The sequence below is a fragment of the Eucalyptus grandis genome, chromosome 5 (assembly GCF_016545825.1).
Source record: "Eucalyptus grandis isolate ANBG69807.140 chromosome 5, ASM1654582v1, whole genome shotgun sequence".
Classification (NCBI taxonomy): Eukaryota; Viridiplantae; Streptophyta; class Magnoliopsida; order Myrtales; family Myrtaceae; genus Eucalyptus; species Eucalyptus grandis.
In genome coordinates, this window is record NC_052616.1 from 40,876,415 (window position 1) to 40,894,233 (window position 17,819).

The following is a 17,819-nucleotide window of genomic DNA, read 5'->3' on the forward strand; positions in this document are numbered from 1 at the left end:
GACTTCAATTGGCTTAGGAGTCCATAAACGACCTAACCGACTGCAAAGAGCGGCAAGTCGGGCTTCCTCTCCTTGAGATGAAGACGCCATCCGAAGAGAAACTCTACTGTAGGGTGGTATCAGCAGAGAACAGAGCACGAACCAAGTGAAAAGTCATCCATGCAAAGAGAGAATGGTAGATCGGGAACATGCATGGTGAAAAGTACAGAAATTTGAGAGAGACAACAGAAAAGAAACAAGTTTGAGAGAACGATGAGACCAGAAACCAGAGGATGACTAAAGAGAAGAATAAAGATGGAGAGGACCCAGGTGGACAGAAGTCTACATCCACGAAAGGATGGATGGAAAACAAGTTGTAAGGAGGCCATCGTCCGAAATTCCTTCCATGAGCTGAAGGAAATCAAGAAACCCAGAAGCAGAAATGGATAAAGAAAACGGAACTCGACACAGACGAGAGGAAAATCTCTACATAGGCGAGAGAGGAAATTCTCTACATAGGCGAGAGAGGAAATTCATTTAAAGTAATGATTTTTAATTGCATAAGTTTAAAGACAGTCAAGTTGCGAACCGGCAAAATTATAAAAGAATATAAAGACGAGATAAAAATTTACTCAAAACAAATCTAGGAAATAAATTAGCAAATAGAATAAGGAAAATTTGAGGTTCAAGTTAAAGAAATCTAATTATAAATCTATTAAAAAATTTGATAAAATCGTAGAGTTACTTAAATAAAATACTATTGCAATTTTGATTTGTCTGTGACCCATAAAATAACAAAGCATATTTTAGAGTTAACGTAGACTCGGAAATTCCGACAAAAAAAAAAAGACTCGAATATTTCCGAAAATATCACAAATTTTCAATCTTTTTTACTCTTTTTCTCCGATGAGAACGAAATTTGCGTTACTGCGAGTTGACGTAGGCTCGAAAGTCACTCCAAAGGAGTGGCGCCCCCTGGGGGAAAAAGCTAATTCCCTTTTCTAGAGTCGACGTAGACTCGAAATATCCTCTCTCTCTTTTTTCTCACTTTTGGATAGGCAAACGAAAGTTTGAGGAATATTGGTCTCCGTAATGTAAACGGAAGTCAGTAGTGGCTAGTTATTATTATTATTACTTTTTTTTTTTTTTTTGGAAATTGCAAAGGGAACAAGCCCTTTCATTGATCAGGTGCTCTGAGAGAGGAAACCCTCAAGCGAAAATACTTTTACACTCGGTCAAGCATCTCATGCTCGTTAGAAGTGTGCAAAACGGACAGTCTAAATCGAGAACCGCCTGGACCGGCCTGTTTGGTCCGATTCCCAGAAGTGTTGATCTGGTGAAATCGGTGTCCAAGCGGTTCGATTCTTGATTCCAAAGAAGAACCGAATAAGACGGACTAAATATACTTATTTATTTTATAATTTTTTAAAAATTAGTAAAATGTGAACTAAGTACTATGTTAATTTGGTTCTAAGAAGTGGGAAAAAAAAGTAATGACAAAAAAAGTTGTGAGAAAAATTAAGTGACTAGTTCTATTGGACCAGACTAGAATAGTGGTACGGTCTGGTTCCCGGTCCTAGGATCAACTGATCCAATCCGCACTTCCGATTTTCAGGACCCAGTCCGATTTCTGATTTTATATTAGAACTAGACGGGATCAGGAATCGATTACTCCCGATGCTCATGATAGCCCAATGAGTTCTGCCAGTTCACATCATTTCCGTTGCTTTTGCCGGTTTGTCTTTTCTCACGCGGGCCCAATTTTTCTTCCCTATTGTCGTGCTTTTTATGTGTCCCATGCAAAGTTGTTTTGTCTGCCAATTCGATTCCGATTCATTGTGCTGAACTTAAGATTCTATATGTGCATTAAAATTCTGCTATTAGATGACTTTATGGTATGAATCAAAATTCGAAGAAGAATTTTGATGACTGAACGGCTGTCCCCTTGAAAATTAGGAGAACCTAGTATTTGGGATGACATACTTGCTACAGATTATTTTTGTTTCTCTTGATTCTTACCATAGGCTCCCAGTAGAATTGGATCAAATTGGAGATTTTTCTCTGTCCTTTGTGAGCACATGATTTGCTTCGTGATTTTTTTATTTTTATTTTTTTGTGGATTTGCTAAATAATCTCCTGGGGATATTTCCTTCCGATACCATGAATGGACATGGACTCATCTTATGTGCAAATTGTTGGATCTGATTCTATCTTACGCATTTCAAGATTGATAATGGGCGCTTATTATTTCTTTCCATGGAGGAAACTTCCACTTTTATTGGGAAGCTTTCAGGCTCCTTTTTCAGAAAATTGAAGGCCTTAAATTGTACTAGAATTGCAAATATTATTCAATTTCTAGCTGCTTCCACGGCAAATTTTTTTTTTTCTGCTGGTGTCCTAACTATAGCTGCAAAACTCGAAATGCTTAATAGAAGGTCCGGAACCGATCACTAGGCGCAAAAAGTGCAAAAGGACAAAAAAAAACTTAATTTTCACCTCTGAATTCAAAGAGGCAATCTTTCCAACAGTTCAAACCATTAAAATTCATAAAACAACCTAGAGATCAGGACCTCTTAATTTGGCCTTATAAAAAGTGAGCCCCGTCAAATTTAGTAATATTGTCATTTAAATTTTGGAGAGTTATGACAGATTTATAGGTGAATGTACATGTCAATATTTTCATATGAAAGTTTCAATTGCTTAAGATAAAAGAAAGTCAAGGTGCAAGTGCCGCAAAATAAAAATATAAAATAAAAATATAAAAGTCACTTCAAACAAATCTAGGAAACCAATTAGCTAAAACGGGAACATTTACTGTTCAAGTAAAATAAATCCAATCATAAATCTATTTAAAAATGCCATATGAGTTTGAAAATAATTTCACAAAAATCCTAGAGTTAGGAAGTAAAATAAAATAATAATCTCGATTTGTCTGTGCCCAGCCAAAAGAAAAAAACACAAAGCATAGTAAAGGATTAAAAAAAAAATCTCGGGAATGCCATGGACTAATACTGTAATTTCCTACCCACCAGTGGGTAGTTACGTTGGTTATGCGTTTTCTCCTTCATCGCTGAGATCGAGGATTCAAACTCCTGTGTTGTCAATACACGTCTTAAGTGAAGGGTCATGATGATCGGATCATGTGCTAGCCTCTCCCAAGATTTTACGTCTAAATAGTACTTGCGACAACATCCGATGATGCCACTGAGCATTGGAAGGCAATGTGACCTCGGAAGGGAGTCTCCAACGGTTTCTTGATTACAAAAAAAAAAAGTACTGTAATTTCCTCAATATTTTGTTTCCTCTGAGAATGACTGACATATCGTGAGTTAAGTCAAGTGTACAAGAAACAGAGTCCATCGGGGCAAAAAGCTGCACGGACTGCTTACGCCATTTAATAGTTGACGTCGACTTGACGAGGGACAATAATGAAAGTCTGCAGTGGCTACTCAATTACTTTTTATGCAAAGGCCAAGTGAATGAGTGCTCTGATAGAGGAAACCGAAAATAGTTGTGAGAATGGACATGGGGAAGAGCTCGAAGGCTGAGATAAGAGGCGGTGAGCCGTTGGCGACTGATTATGAGGTCTTCTTGAATTTCAGAGGACCAGATACTCGTCAAGGATTTACGGATTGCCTGTACCACGGTATGCTAGATGCGAATATCTGTGTTTTCTTCGACAAGGAAGAACTCCACATCGGTAAAGAAATAGGCAATGAGCTATCGACAGCCATCAAAAAGTCGAAAATCTACATACCCATATTCTCTAAAGGTTATGCTTCGAGTGCATGGTGCCTTCATGAGCTCGCACACATGGTGGAATGCAAGAAATCCAAACCATCCGAGAAGGAGATTTTGCCGATTTTCTATGACGTGGAGCCTCGCGATGTCAAGCTTAAGTCTGAATTGTACGTTAGCGCTTTGGTGAAGCATGAAGATATGTTCGGTCGCCAGAGAAGGTTAAAATGGGAGGATGCCCTCAGAAGCGTTGCCCAAATCAAAGGATGGGAACTGAAAAACCAAGGGTAAGTAGGTGTGGTAAAGTACTCTATAACTTATGTTTTGGACTTTCACTCTATACCCAAGTTTGGATAGATCTGGTTTAGGTGGTTTGAAATTGAATGAATACCATGTGTGTTTTTTTTATAACTATTTTTGGTAACCAAGTCATTCATCCAAATTAAACAAAAACAAAAAATGCAGGAACCCGGTATTCTTTTCATTGGTAGATGTAACTTATATATCTTTTCTAGAGATTTTTCATGGTATTGGAGCAAGCTTCCCATCCATCCATGTCAATCGCCGGTTGGTAGAGTTAGCATTTCAGAAGCAAATATATAATAAAAAGTTCAAACTATTCGCTATATGATTATTTGTTTAAATCATACTCACCTAAGAGGCCTCTTCCTTTTGGGTGCACTAATTGATTTAGTAGGCCGTACTAGCCATGTTGATGCGACCACTTTCCGTGCGCCCTGATGTTTTCTTTTTACAATTTCAACTTAGATTATTCACTTATATGGCAGGTACTGGAAATTCATTAAATCGGTGATACAAGAGATTGTGATGAAGCTAAAGACAAAAGACAAATACGTTGCTGAGCATATAGTCGGAATGGATGAACAAGTGGAAGCTGTCGTGGAGTTGTTGGACGTGGACTCCAAGGTCATGCGCTTTGTTCTAATTCATGGAATGGGAGGAATTGGTAAAACGACTCTTACTAAGGTTGCATTCAATAAGCTAAATTCACTCTTTAGTCATTGCTGCTTTCTGGGAAATGTTCAAGAGTTGTCGCTCAGGTTTGGCCTCATGACTTTACAGAAACAACTATTATCTGATATTTTTGGTTCAGGCTTTCGTGACGTAATTAATGATGTTGATGATGGGATCAAAATGATTGCGCAGCGACTTTCTAACAAGAAAGTTTTCATCGTTTTGGATGATGTGGGTAATGAGGAACAACTCGAGAAACTAGCCATCAAGCACATTTCTTTCAACTTGGGAAGCAAAATTATTATTACAACTAGGAACAAAAGCATCTTAAAAGCTTACCAAACATTGGAGTACGAAGTGAAGCCATTGGATTATGTTCAATCACTTGAGCTTTTTTGTAGGCGTGCTTTTAAAAGAAACTTCCTCCAGATGATTATGTTAGTCTTTCGAGACAAGTAGTTTCTACGACCGGAGGACTTCCTTGGCTCTTGAAGTTATAGGCTCATTACTTCATCGCCAAAACAAAGCCTTATGGATAGATGTATTGAACCATCGAAAGAAATACCTTACGAGAAGGTCCAAGACAAGCTGAAGATCGGCTACAATGTGTTGAGTCATGAGCAAAAACAGATCTTTCTTGATATCGCCTGTATGTTTGTGGACAAAGACAAGACAAATGCATCCTACATGTGGAAGGATTGTAGGTTTTTCCCAGAGTATTCGATTCAAGTCCTTGTCTGCATGTCCCTGATCAAGATAACTGATGACAACAAATTCTGGATGCATGACCAACTGAGAGATCTCGGGAGGAAAATCGTCTGTGGAGATACGGGGTTGAGAAATCTAGGAAGGCAAAGCAGGTTGTCGTGTCCTGATATGGCGAAGAATATCATAAGAACAAAAGAGGTGCAACAATAAGTTTGGCCATTGAATTCTAACTTTACTCAATATTTCATTTATTTAGCAAGCTTTTTTTAATAGAGAGAGAGTTTGAAAACATTTTTATTTATTGATGTGTTACTTTACCATTGAATTGCAGAGAAAGGAAGCCATTGTAGCACTCTGCTTAGGGCGAGATGAATTAGAGGCCATTCAAGCAGTCCCGTTAGCCCTCGAATCAATCTGCTGCTTAGATGGAATTGCATCAGGAACCTATACAAGCGAAGAGTTTTCAAGGCTTCCAAACATAAGGTTCCTCGAATTAATTTGGGGGCACTTAGATGGAGACTTTGAGAATCAACTCTTAGAGTTAAGATACATGACTTGGCATTTATGTCCTCGAGAGCTCTTGGCCATCAATTTTCGTCCAAGCAATCTAGTAGTTCTCGATCTTTCTAATAGTTTCATAACAGAGGATTGGGCTGGATGGAGTCAAATCAAGGTACCATCCATCTATATATTTGTTAATATTTATCTCTATTGAATTGTCTCAAGCAATTTTTATGTTTTTAACTAAAATTGACTATACCTTGGCTATATAGGCAACAACCTATTGTAAATAAAATGGCTCATGAATGGATTAATAAGGGCCATTCACATGAAATACTAAGCTGCTGTCATAGCCGAGGCCATTTATAATTATATTGTATTAAATAACACATTACGGCGAAGAAGTTGAATTGACATATAGGTGGATATATGTGGATCGGGTTGGATAAGTGTTAGTACTACACTAACGGATCTATGTGGGTTAAATGAGGAAAATGAGTCAACTAAATTGCAAGTCGGTTCCAACATAACCATTTATTGCCTGTATATTCGCATGGAATTTTCCCTTTACTCTCGTCTAGCTATTGTAACAGGTTGCCAAGAAGCTTAAAGTTCTGGATCTCACCGGTTGCGAAGAGATGACCAAGACTCCAGACTTCTCTCATCATACGAGTTTAGAGAGATTAATCCTTAATGGTTGCAGTAATCTAATTGAAGTTGATGGTTCCCTTGAAAAGCTTAAGTGCCTGATTTATTTCAATGCGAATGGGTGTACAAGTCTTAGGGAATTGCCGGAAGGAATTGGAGGGTTGGAGAAGCTTGAGTACTTGTATTTACGAAATTGCAAAGAGTTGAGGAAGTTGCCAAAATCATTTGCGAGAGTCGCGTCACTAATAGAGTTGGATCTAATAGAGTTGGATCTCTCGTATACTACCATCACAAGATTACCAAACTCCATTGGTAACCAAAAGCACATGTCACTACTTCAACTGCGATGCACAGAAATCGAAGAAATTCCTAGTTCCATTGGGAACCTACAAGAACTTAAGTCTCTTGTTCTTTCATATACTAAAATAAGGGAACTCCCTATCTCAATTGGGAACTTGGAATCACTACAAGAGTTAGATGTCTCGGGAACACAATGTCGACGATTACCAGAATCTATTGGAGACCTAAGAAAATTAAAAGTCATCAATATTTCAGAGTCTTTGATAAGGAGCTACCACGAAGCATTGTTGAGCTAAAAGAGTTGGAAGAACTACATGTCGAGGCTTGCCAGTCTCTGCAATGGGGTATTCCCGAAGGCATTTGGGAATTATCGCTTTTAAGAGTCCTTAACTTGGAGTTGACCCGTCTTAGAAATATTCCAAAGACGATTAAACTACTTCCTCGCCTAGAGAGATTGGGATTATATGGTTGCAGCGAACTTGAAGTATTGTGTGAGCTTCCCACAAGTTTGATAAGTTTAAGCTTTGGATCAAGTTCGTTGCGTTGGGTTGAGAATCTCTTAAGCCTAACTAAATTGGCTAATTTGAGTTATTGTGGTCATGATGGGAGTTGTTCTTTGTACCTCCAAGATGGTCCATGCCGACAATCCCTCGCGTTCCTTCCACCATCTTTGTCAACATTGACACTTCATGATCATGAATCAATAACTAGTTTGTCATTTCATTGCAACTTGAGAAATTTGACACGTTTGCGGATTTATCAATGTCGTTGGAAGGAGGTTCAACTCAATGGGCTTGAACAATTGATTGAATTCGAAGTGAGAAGGTTAGAATTTCTCGAGGGATTTGCCGGTCTTTCAAGTTTGAAGAGGTTGAAGCTGTTGAGTCTGTATGAATGCCCTAATCTAACTGCCATCCAAGGTCTTGCTTCGGTGGAGTCGTTGGAACAATTGGCAATAACTTATTGTCCTAAGATTGAAAGTCTAGATGATCTCTCGGCTTTGAAAAGGTTGAAGTCCTTGTCAATTCAAGGATGTGAAGAACTTCTAGCAATTAAGGGCCTGGATGAATTAGAGACTCTCAAGTATTTGAAATTTACTGATTGCAGATCTTTGAAAAGTTTCCTTAATGTATTTAATTCGAAAGTACCCGAGGAGTGCTTTTTAAAAATTTGTGGCTGCCCGAATTTAGAAGAAAATCCGTTTGAAGGCAGAGTCACCACGTATGAGGAATGTGAAGTCCAGGAAAAAAGAAGAAAAGAGAAAGAGGAGCGTGAGACTGGGAATTCTAGTGCCACTAGGTTTAATTCCTCACTATATATTAACGACGGAATGGTAGAATTTCAATTGACAAGATTAGTTCGAAGATTGATCGATAAGTACCTTTCGAATTGGACACCATAATTCGTGATCCTAGTGCAATTATTCATGTATATTGACTTCTTGATTATGACTTTTTGAGTGTCTGTCATAATTGGATGTGTTGTCCTTGACTCTCCACGCATATTAGGTTGACCAAGTGGCGGCCAATCAATTATTTAGTGACATTTTAGTTCTGTAGTTTATCTTAGACTGTGTCTTATATTTTTGTCATTATTATGAAAAAATTTATAGTGTTTCCAACAATGTTTTCACCACCTAGAAAGGCATGTACTTTTTTTCGCATCTGTAGAGTTTTTTCTTTTAAAATTTATTTCGAATCCATAAAATTGTCCAAATTCTTTTGAAGGCTAAAATTTAAAAATCCAATTGATAAGATTTCTTGCAATTGAGCGGAGAGAAGGAAATACCAACGAAATTATTTCTACCTCTTATGACATATGCCCGTACTCTTTGCTTGATATCGATCTTAGTGGCTCATGGAAATGGTGAATATTATATTTAATACCTTTTTCATGCTGAATTTATACATTGAATTTATCTGATAGATGCAAAACTTTAGGAGTCGATTCTCACTTAGAACCAATTGACTTTTGATTTGTGTCAGCAAAAACAAGGTCAATATCACTTCTGTCGGTTCCATCAAATTCACAACTTCTTTCTTTATCGCTTTTTTATCAGAATATGAGAAGACAGACCTTTAATGTCATTTATGTATCCATTCCCTAAAACGTGGGGAGTCCATTCACGGGAAGATATAGTTGATGGAGGTTAAATTCCCAATTAAATGACAACCAAAAACAAACAATACACGAAATTGTATACCCATGTCTAATGGATCTCCAAATCGTTAAGGGAACTTTTTTTTATCAATCGAAGGGGAATTTTTGTCGTTGGTTGGTGGACAACTCTGACCTAAATGTGGGGTAGAGACGAATGAACGATAGGGGGATGCGACTCACGGCTAGTAGCGTGATGAGGATTTTCGACTTGAGATTTGAGGGGCCAAATGTTCGCTTTGTAGGCCATCAAAAGAATGTCATACAATCGTATCTCATGACCGTAATCAAAACATCATGATCAATCAGTAAGAGGAACTAGTACTGCGAATCTGCAACTACGTGCTCTTGCTACAGATAGGTATCTCCACTCTACGTGTGATTTTAATCAAGAGAAACAAACTGGGCAGATTTGGTATTAAAGGCTCTGAATGAATGTACAAGTAACGCTAAGTTCAACTTCACACGGATTTGTGCACAATTTAACACATTTTCCCCATTGTGAATTGGAAAATCTACATTGTCCCTAGTCTATTCAGTTATTGGTTTTCTAATTTCAAAACACATCTGAAACTGTAAGGAGGTACGAGATGAATCTGGAGCATTGGAATTTTAGGGGCCATCAACAACTCCAACATAACAGACAGATAATATTACAAGGTCGATGTGCCTGAGAAACAGTAAAAAAGTTTGAGAAAACAATGGTCTAGCACTCAAGGATGTCATGATTTTCCACTGTAACAATCACCTGAATTGATTACTTTTCGTGTTTCTTTAGAAGGTTCAGGTACTAATGAAACAAACCATATGAAATTGTGGTAGTTATACATCTCGTGAGGCAGAAGTTTCGTAACATTTGTATTTAAAATGCCTGAATGACCTCCACTTTGATGCAATTTGTTTGACCAAACTATCAATATCAATTCACAGGATTTACACACGAAGCTGAGCAAAATCTGCCCCACCTCCATTGTCAATTTTCATCAATCAAATTGGTCGGCTCACTCAAAACGTACTTGGGCAATTCGTACTTCGCACCTGCAACAATCAACATCGCATGAATTAGATGCTGGACAGGACGGTAGAGATGGAAAGATTTCTAGGTGGTGGTGGGCGAGAAGCGGGTGGGGGACTGTGAATAGATGAACATAGCACCTCTTTCATCATAGCATATTGTCAAGTCAGCTCTCTGAACAATCACGCCAGCACTATCCACAATTGCTTGGGCAAGCGTTAGATCTGCTTCTGCTGCTGCATGCAGAGCATCCCATATCTCTGAAAGCAGAATTAAATTGCTTAACCAGTCTACAACAGTGATATGAAATGAGAGGTAGTGAGACAGAGAGAGATTTAATTACTATAGAGATTGAGGGGAAGTCAGGTAATATACAACAGAAAACATAACTACGTCATCAAGATATTGACATGCCAATTCACGTCAGCTCCTTCACCATCTTCAATCTCTCTAAAAGTTTCACCACTGAAAATGCACAGAAGATGAGGCTTGAACTTGTGCTCCAGCTAAAATATATCTCAAAAAATATGCACAAATTATGTGCTTAAGACTAGTTGGTACCATCCACACCTAGAAACCAACCCCCCTTTCTCTCTCTCTCTCTCTTACACACACACACACACACACATCATACTCCACGGTGGCATGCAGAAGCAGGTTGCTACGAAGGTTTCTTAATTGTAGACAAGGAATATTGATGTGCAATGCTTCAAAAATCTTACAAGCCTTAGGGAATGTCCGTTTCTCATCACATTACTAAACTGGCGCAAGCTTATGCTGCAATACATCTGGTCAGTCAATAAAAAAACTACTACCGCGTTGTCACGGATGCAAAGCATTACGACTCAAAGCAAATTGGCGTTGGCTACAGTGAGAGCTGACGTAGCTGGAACCTATTTTCAAGGATAACATGCTTGGTAGTTTTTAGGCACTTTCACCGATTGAAAAGAAATCTCCAGATAATCATATCAACAGGGTATCACTTATTAATGTTAGTCGACAATATTAATAGCAAGTTATTTTTGAATTACAAAAAACCTTTCATTTTATGGGTGACCTTTTGATATTTGATATGTGCTACATCTTCTAAATAGTATCATACTTAAGGCATCCAACGTAAGCATGGGTCTAGCAACTTGAAGTAACAAGCATACCCTCAAGACTTGTCATCCCACACAATCATTTCAACAGCAAAGAAAGTTCATTTCATGTAATAGACTGCCTCGTCCTGACATGTAAACAACCCCTCATCCCTACACCCACATCCCCCCACCCCCAGAAAAGAAAAAAAAAAAAAAAAAAGCCAGGTGGGTCATACACCCACCCCACCACATACAAGAATCACAGAAATCCCCCTTTGAATTGGTTAAGTGTGACAGATGTAGTGCAAAACCTACTAAATGTTCAAATCACTTAGGGTAATCAAAGATGACAGTGTGTAGGAGAACAGCTGCAGCTTGACAAAGGCAAAGCAAAACAGTGTCAGCCTTCAAGTTAGAGGATAGACTACTCAAGCCGGAAGTGTAAAAGTATAACATCACTTAAAGTTTAAAAATGACTGAATAAGTAGGCCCATGGACATTATCATTCATCATAGTTCTAGCCTCTACAAGTTTCATTTTGAAAACTGAATAGGTAAGCACATTCTTGGGAAAGGGATCCCTAATTCTGAATAATTCATGCAGTCCACTTTTTAGTGATAAGTATTGTACAACTCATAAGGTACAAAAAAGCATCTGCGACCTTTAAATGTATGTGCTTTATCCAATTGCTGTTCGTATTTCAAGTTATTTCAATGCTTGATAAACGAGCAGTAAAACATAGGAGACTTTACATTCCACAACCATTTTTCCATAAAATAAATAGAAAAGAATTTGCAGCTAGCAAGCTTCCCATACAGCAACAATGTCACTAAGGTAACTTATTGCATTGCTGAGTTAAATAACAACATCACCAATACCAACATCTGGTGTCAGAGTATAGTGACCACTTTCTAAGGAATAGATGCATGTATATAGAGGCCATGGTTACTCAAATCCCACCCCTCCCTCTATAGCAATAAAGACAACTGCAATCCTTGAGTATGGCAAGTAAAAATATATCTAGTCACAAGAAGACCACAAATATCCGATGAGTTCCCCCAAAATAAGAAGATAAGCCATGCCCTGCTTTCCCATGGAAAACATATTTCTCGTGTAATGTGCATTACCTATAATTTTGTACTCAACAACAGCATGATAAATATGATACACAGCACATTTATGTGAGAAACTTAAGAATTCAAAAGAAAATTGCTCAAACGTGTTCAAGCAAAAATAGCACTTACAACTCACGTAGGTATGATCTACTCATTGTGCAAAGCATAGTTTTCCCCTCTCCCACAGCACTGGGTGGGTGGGTGAAGGTGAAGGGTGGTGACCGTGCATTATGTTAACACCATCTTATCCTAACAATTTAGAAATACCTTGTCTCCCACCATAATGAGGTGCAGTGTCCCAAAACTCCTCACGCATCTTCATCAGTTGTGTCCTTGTAATTGCTTCAGGATGCTTCCAAGGTTTTGGCTTCCTAATTTTCTTAGAAGAGTCTGTCAGCAACCATACAAGCAATAAGTTATTATGCGATTAATTGTTCAGCTTCCCTTTTAAATGATGCGACAAGTGCACTAAATGTGTTAGCAGTAGGCAGAACAATATCTAAAACGCAATGCTAAACAGTGTTTCTGATACCAATTATTGGAAAAATAATTTCAAGGACTTTACTTGTTGGACAGATAATTTCAAGGACTTCACATAGTGTTAATGTCTATAAATTTCTTAGACATCAATTTCCCCATCCAATGCAAGACTGTCATGAGAAGAGAATTATCTGAAGCACTTAGGCAACCAATTTTAACAACCTATATAAACAAAGAATGTCACAGAGTAAAGATTGATCGATGTAAACTTCCAACATTGCTCAAGTGAAGAAGAATAGCTGCCCACCGCCATTAATTGAAGCGAGGAGAATATCAGGGGGCATCCAGTAGTAGGCTCAAACCCTTTCGAGCTTTACATGAAAAGAATCACATGCAGCCATATGCAAACTACATTTTCTTGATGGCTCCATTAGAAACAAATTATGTTCTTTCTCAAATGCTCAGCAGATCAAGTTGTAAGACCAACAGAGTAAAAAGTTGAACTATTCACTGGTTCCATCAAAATCACAGTTTGGTCAAAATGCATAGTTCGCGTTAATTGTTCCAACGTTTCGCATACAGATTCAAATGATTTCATTAATTCTTCAACTCCCGAAAAAAAAAACAAACACCCTAGCCGACCAATGCGTCACACATCCTGAAAGAATACAGCCTATCCGATTCACAGCAGCAAGTGTGTAATCCACAATCACCGAATTAACGAACCACATGCCCTGAACAGGCAACGACACGGCTAGAAATCAAGAAACCGACGGCGCGGAAAAATCAGCAGGCAAACAATCGAGTCACCGAGCTCGCTAAGGCACAAGAAAAGAAACTCGATCATCGCCGATATCGGCGTTCTAGGTCACACAGTCAACGCTCCAGCAGCAGACCGAATTCAAACACGCCAGCACTCGAAGAACAAAAGGATCGACGGAACCCGAACAGGAACCGGCGACACGGAAAATCCAGAGCCGCGGAGAGCGTCGGGGCGCCGTACCGTCTCCCTTGGGCCGAGATCCGGCGCAGCCCATCGCATCGAATCGGCGGCGGCGGAGGCGGCGGCGGCGGTGGAGGCGGCGGTCGGCGGAGGCGGCGCGGCGGAGAGGGAGGCGGGTGCGGTGGCGGCGATCGGGGCGGTGGAATCGACGCGGGTTTCGGAGGATTTTATGCCGAACAGCTGAAGTACATAAAGGGGAGGAGAAGAAGAGGAGCGAAAGTCACGAAGGCAGGAAGAGAGAGAGAGTGAGGTGGGGAGGTGGGGCCCGGTCAGTGGGTTTTCTGTGTCCACGTAAGCAAGAGGTCATTTTGTCGTCTTCCTATGGTCTAATTTTCCCTTTTTCTTCTTTTTATTTATTTATTTATTTATTTTTCTTTTCTGCCAGAAAGAGAAAAATGGGCGATTCGATCCAAGAAACCCAGTCGGTTCCAGACCGGTTCGGATTGGGACCGATCGGTTGGGTATGAAATCGGGAAGTTGATTTTATGTTGTCTTTGCGAATCGCGCGGGTTACCGAGATAAAACCAGAACTTTTAGGTCCTTTTTCTTTGGTTCTTTGCTTAGAAAACAAGTGAGTTTTTAGATATAGAACCATAAAGGTTAGAGAGTTCGGCAATGCATTTACTGTTATGCCATGCACTTTTCATAAAATATCTTTTGTCGTTTCGTTGGAATTTCTCACACCTTTCAATGAAAGTTATTCTTTGATTATAGTGACTTCGAATAGGGAATATCAATATAAGTAGGAAAATGAACAACTTCACATCAAATAGAATTGATAGAACCATACAAACACAAACTATATCGAAATTTAATTATTAATAAGATCTAAAAAATACAAACTCTACAAACTTGAACATAAACAAATTATGTTGGAATTTAATTAATGATATGTCACTTAAGATAAAGATACACGCCGAATTTAATCAATGATGTGAGTTTAAAAGATAAAAGTACGGTGCAAGAAAATAAAGATAACTTAAAGAAAGCAAATTTATTTGATTTTTGGAAGGCCCTTCAAAGTGGATGATGTGGCAATGAAAGTTATCAATAGTGGTTACAAACAACCACATCAACGATTACATTGACTCCATTACATTTTTTTCAACTCTACTATGTTAATGGTTTCTTCAAATCCGCTATCTTAACCGTTGCTTTACTCCGTTATGTTCACAATTGCATTCTAAATTGTCGACTTCACTTTTTATTGATTTCTTCAAGCTATGTACTCATCAAGTTGTCAATAATTCTCTTCATAAATGACCAAATTCTGTTCTCCCAACAAAGTCTATCACATGTCGATAATAATCAAAAGTTGGTCATTTTTTAGCGCAAACATATACTAAAATAGTACTTATGTTACTTAAAGTTAGGCCCATTTTCCAAGTCAAACCATGTTCAGTTCTAGGCTGGTACATAAGAGAACCAATTTGGTTCTCACTTCCAGATTCTTGATCCGAAACCTTCGCGCTTGGAACTGATTACCCCTTCTATTTATCCCCTGTATTTTCACCCTTTTTACAGATATTGCGAGCCCTCATATTTCCTTCACTCCATCTGTTTTTTTGGGGACGATCACTTTCTGTTCTTGCTTTCTTGAAATGTCAGGTAAAATGGGTGCAGGACTTCGCTAGAAACATAGGCAAAGTTTCTGTCATTGTTGCAGAAACTTACGCTCTTGCAGATGGCTTTTACAGTTGATCTTGAATCTAATGTTCAAACTCTTTGAGTTAAAGACGGATTCGCTTCTCCTTACTTAAGTATTTGAATAACATACATGCCTGATGGCTCGCTTTCATCCTTCGTGTTCCTAATGAATTCAGGACCTCCGAGGACGGGAGATTCGAGCGATGCGAACCGAGACATGTTCTCCGGGATGCTACTGGATGTGCCGATGAACTCGCCGAGTCGGCAAAGATGGATGATGCTGCGAACAACATCTATATCTCAGCACCACTTTTTTTATTGTGTGCCTGTAGACATGACTACGGTGGGCAACTAGTTGAATCTGGTGTACTCCTAGTTGAATCTGGTGTACTCTTGACAGCGAGTCCGCAGTGTGCAGTCTACTTGAGAAATATACAGCAGACTAAGCATAGTTTTAGCCGTTTTTCCCATTTTAAATTATCTTTATATAATCAAGAATTGGATAATTATACATGTTGGTAGTCCATTTGTACGACATATATAAAACACGTAGTCCAGCACATACATATTAGATCTAAACGTGTCTATCTCGTATATAAGTCGGCGGTGGTGCATTGCTTGCCTCATAAAGCATGAGGTTAAGTACAAATTTAACTCTCTAGTTCTAGTGATTGTGCAATTTGATTTTCTAAGTTTCATTTTGTCCAATTGAAATCTCTAAGTTTTGAATTTGCGCAACCTGGTCCTCAAAGTTTTGTTTCATGGAATCACATCCTCCAGCCTTCTTTATTTAAGCAATCAAGTGCTTTGTTTACCTGCTATAACTAATACTGTCAAATTATCATCTCTTTTCTTTTTTTTTTTTTTTTTTACCCTATTCTTCTCGATTGTTTCTGCCCATTTGGAGCCAAATCGACATGACCCGTCATTTTCCATCACATAAGCAATGCCATGTCATTAATTAATCTGCCGGCCTAGTTAGAGTGGTTGACCAAGAGGTTCGATAGCACTAAATGAGTAAATTCCACTATTGAAGAAAAAAAAATCAAAGTTAGAGGACCAAATCGCTCTATCGCTGAAACTTAAAAGAACTAGATATGTTACTCAATCCTTCATTTGCTAATGATAGTTTCAAGCCAATCAAGAAAGATGTCAAGTTCCATCAAATTTGGCGGCCCTTGTATTGATTTTTATTCTTTTTTGGGTGTGAAATCATATGGACAAAAAGTGTTATCATATCACTATCGATCGTTCATGCTTACAAGTTTTCTTTCATGTCAAAATCAACTATGTCATGTCGGCATCTAATCTTGTTAGAATTTTGTACTTTAGTTCTACCATCTTAATCAATTGTCGTCAAAGAGGAACCTATTGTTCTTCTAGTCATTACCCGGTGAAGTCATTTTATTTTCCATATATCTTAATTCTCCATATAGTAAGCTGTCCTTTGAAAAGATCGAATTTGACAAAATTAAAAAATCGAGTGCTAAATTTTTTATTTTGTGCTGCTTGATTCTAGAATTGCTCGTTATTTTTTTTTTCTTGGTCAAGTTTACTCTAAAGAGTTTCAATCGTTTATGATTTTCCCTACTTACTTGGGTTCAAAATATTAGTACAATATCCAAGATTGAAAAATTTATGCCTCACGAAACCTTTTTGCAAGATCTCATATTTAGATTTCATTCATTTCACGAGAAATATGATGTTTCCAAAAAATTATTTTTAATGAAGTCATTTTCCAAAAAAATAATCATATTTTCCAATGTTCAATTGAAATTTGAAAATGAACGAGATAATATTTTTCCACCATTGGGTAAGGAAAATCTTTTCTTGCGTGCACTCATTTTCAATATTTTTTTCTATTATTTTATTTTTTAAAATCAATTTTTATAATTTTGTCCTTTCCTTTCCTTTTTCTTTTTTTCTTTCTTTCCTTTTCTTCTTCTTCCTTGGCCTTGGCTAGTTACCGCCACGTGATGACCGAGCAATCGGCCATTGACAAGGCTTGAGTTAGCTTGTGGCCAGTCACTAGCCGTTGTTGTGGCCGGCAATCGGCCAAGGCCAAGGAAAAAAAGAAGAAAAAAAAGTAAAAGAAAAAAAAAAATTAAAAATTGACTTTTAATGACATAGAAAAGGGTTAATACCTTGAAAACTTTTAAACCAATACACTTGCGACAAATTCACCTTAAATTGATTTTTTTTTTTAACTACAAAAAATTCAAGCCGATACACTTTTGATAAATTTATCCCAAATTAATATATTTGTGACAAATTTACTCTTTGTTAATTTTTGTTAAATTTTATTGTCAAATTATTGAGTTGAATAATACGTAAAGTGGACTAATGTACTAACTTAGGATTTTACTATATATTTGTCACAATTGTACCATTTTTGTAGTTTTTTGGGTATTTAATCTAATATTTGTCACAAATGTACCAATTTGAGATTTTTATAATCACCTGAGGTAAAC

At 38.0% G+C, this 17,819-nt stretch overlaps 2 protein-coding genes across 2 annotated transcripts; one reads left to right on the forward strand and one right to left on the reverse strand.

Moving 5' to 3' along the window:
* The first annotated feature begins 3,504 nt into the window (after positions 1-3,504).
* On the forward strand, positions 3,505-5,610 carry LOC108959577 (TMV resistance protein N-like). The gene is made up of 3 exons (XM_039313702.1): positions 3,505-4,004; positions 4,506-5,129; positions 5,232-5,610. The coding sequence occupies exons 1-3, from the start codon at positions 3,505-3,507 to the stop codon at positions 5,608-5,610; spliced, it is 1,503 nt and encodes a 500-aa protein (XP_039169636.1).
* Positions 5,611-9,708: 4,098 nt separating this feature from the next.
* LOC120293247 (ubiquitin domain-containing protein 1-like) lies at positions 9,709-13,885 on the reverse strand. Its single transcript, XM_039312267.1, has 4 exons — positions 13,702-13,885; positions 12,486-12,608; positions 10,162-10,281; positions 9,709-10,044 (listed from the first exon to the last, which is right to left on the reverse strand). The coding sequence occupies exons 1-4, from the start codon at positions 13,733-13,735 to the stop codon at positions 9,980-9,982; spliced, it is 342 nt and encodes a 113-aa protein (XP_039168201.1). The 5' UTR covers positions 13,736-13,885; the 3' UTR covers positions 9,709-9,979.
* Between the last annotated feature and the right edge of the window lie 3,934 nt (positions 13,886-17,819).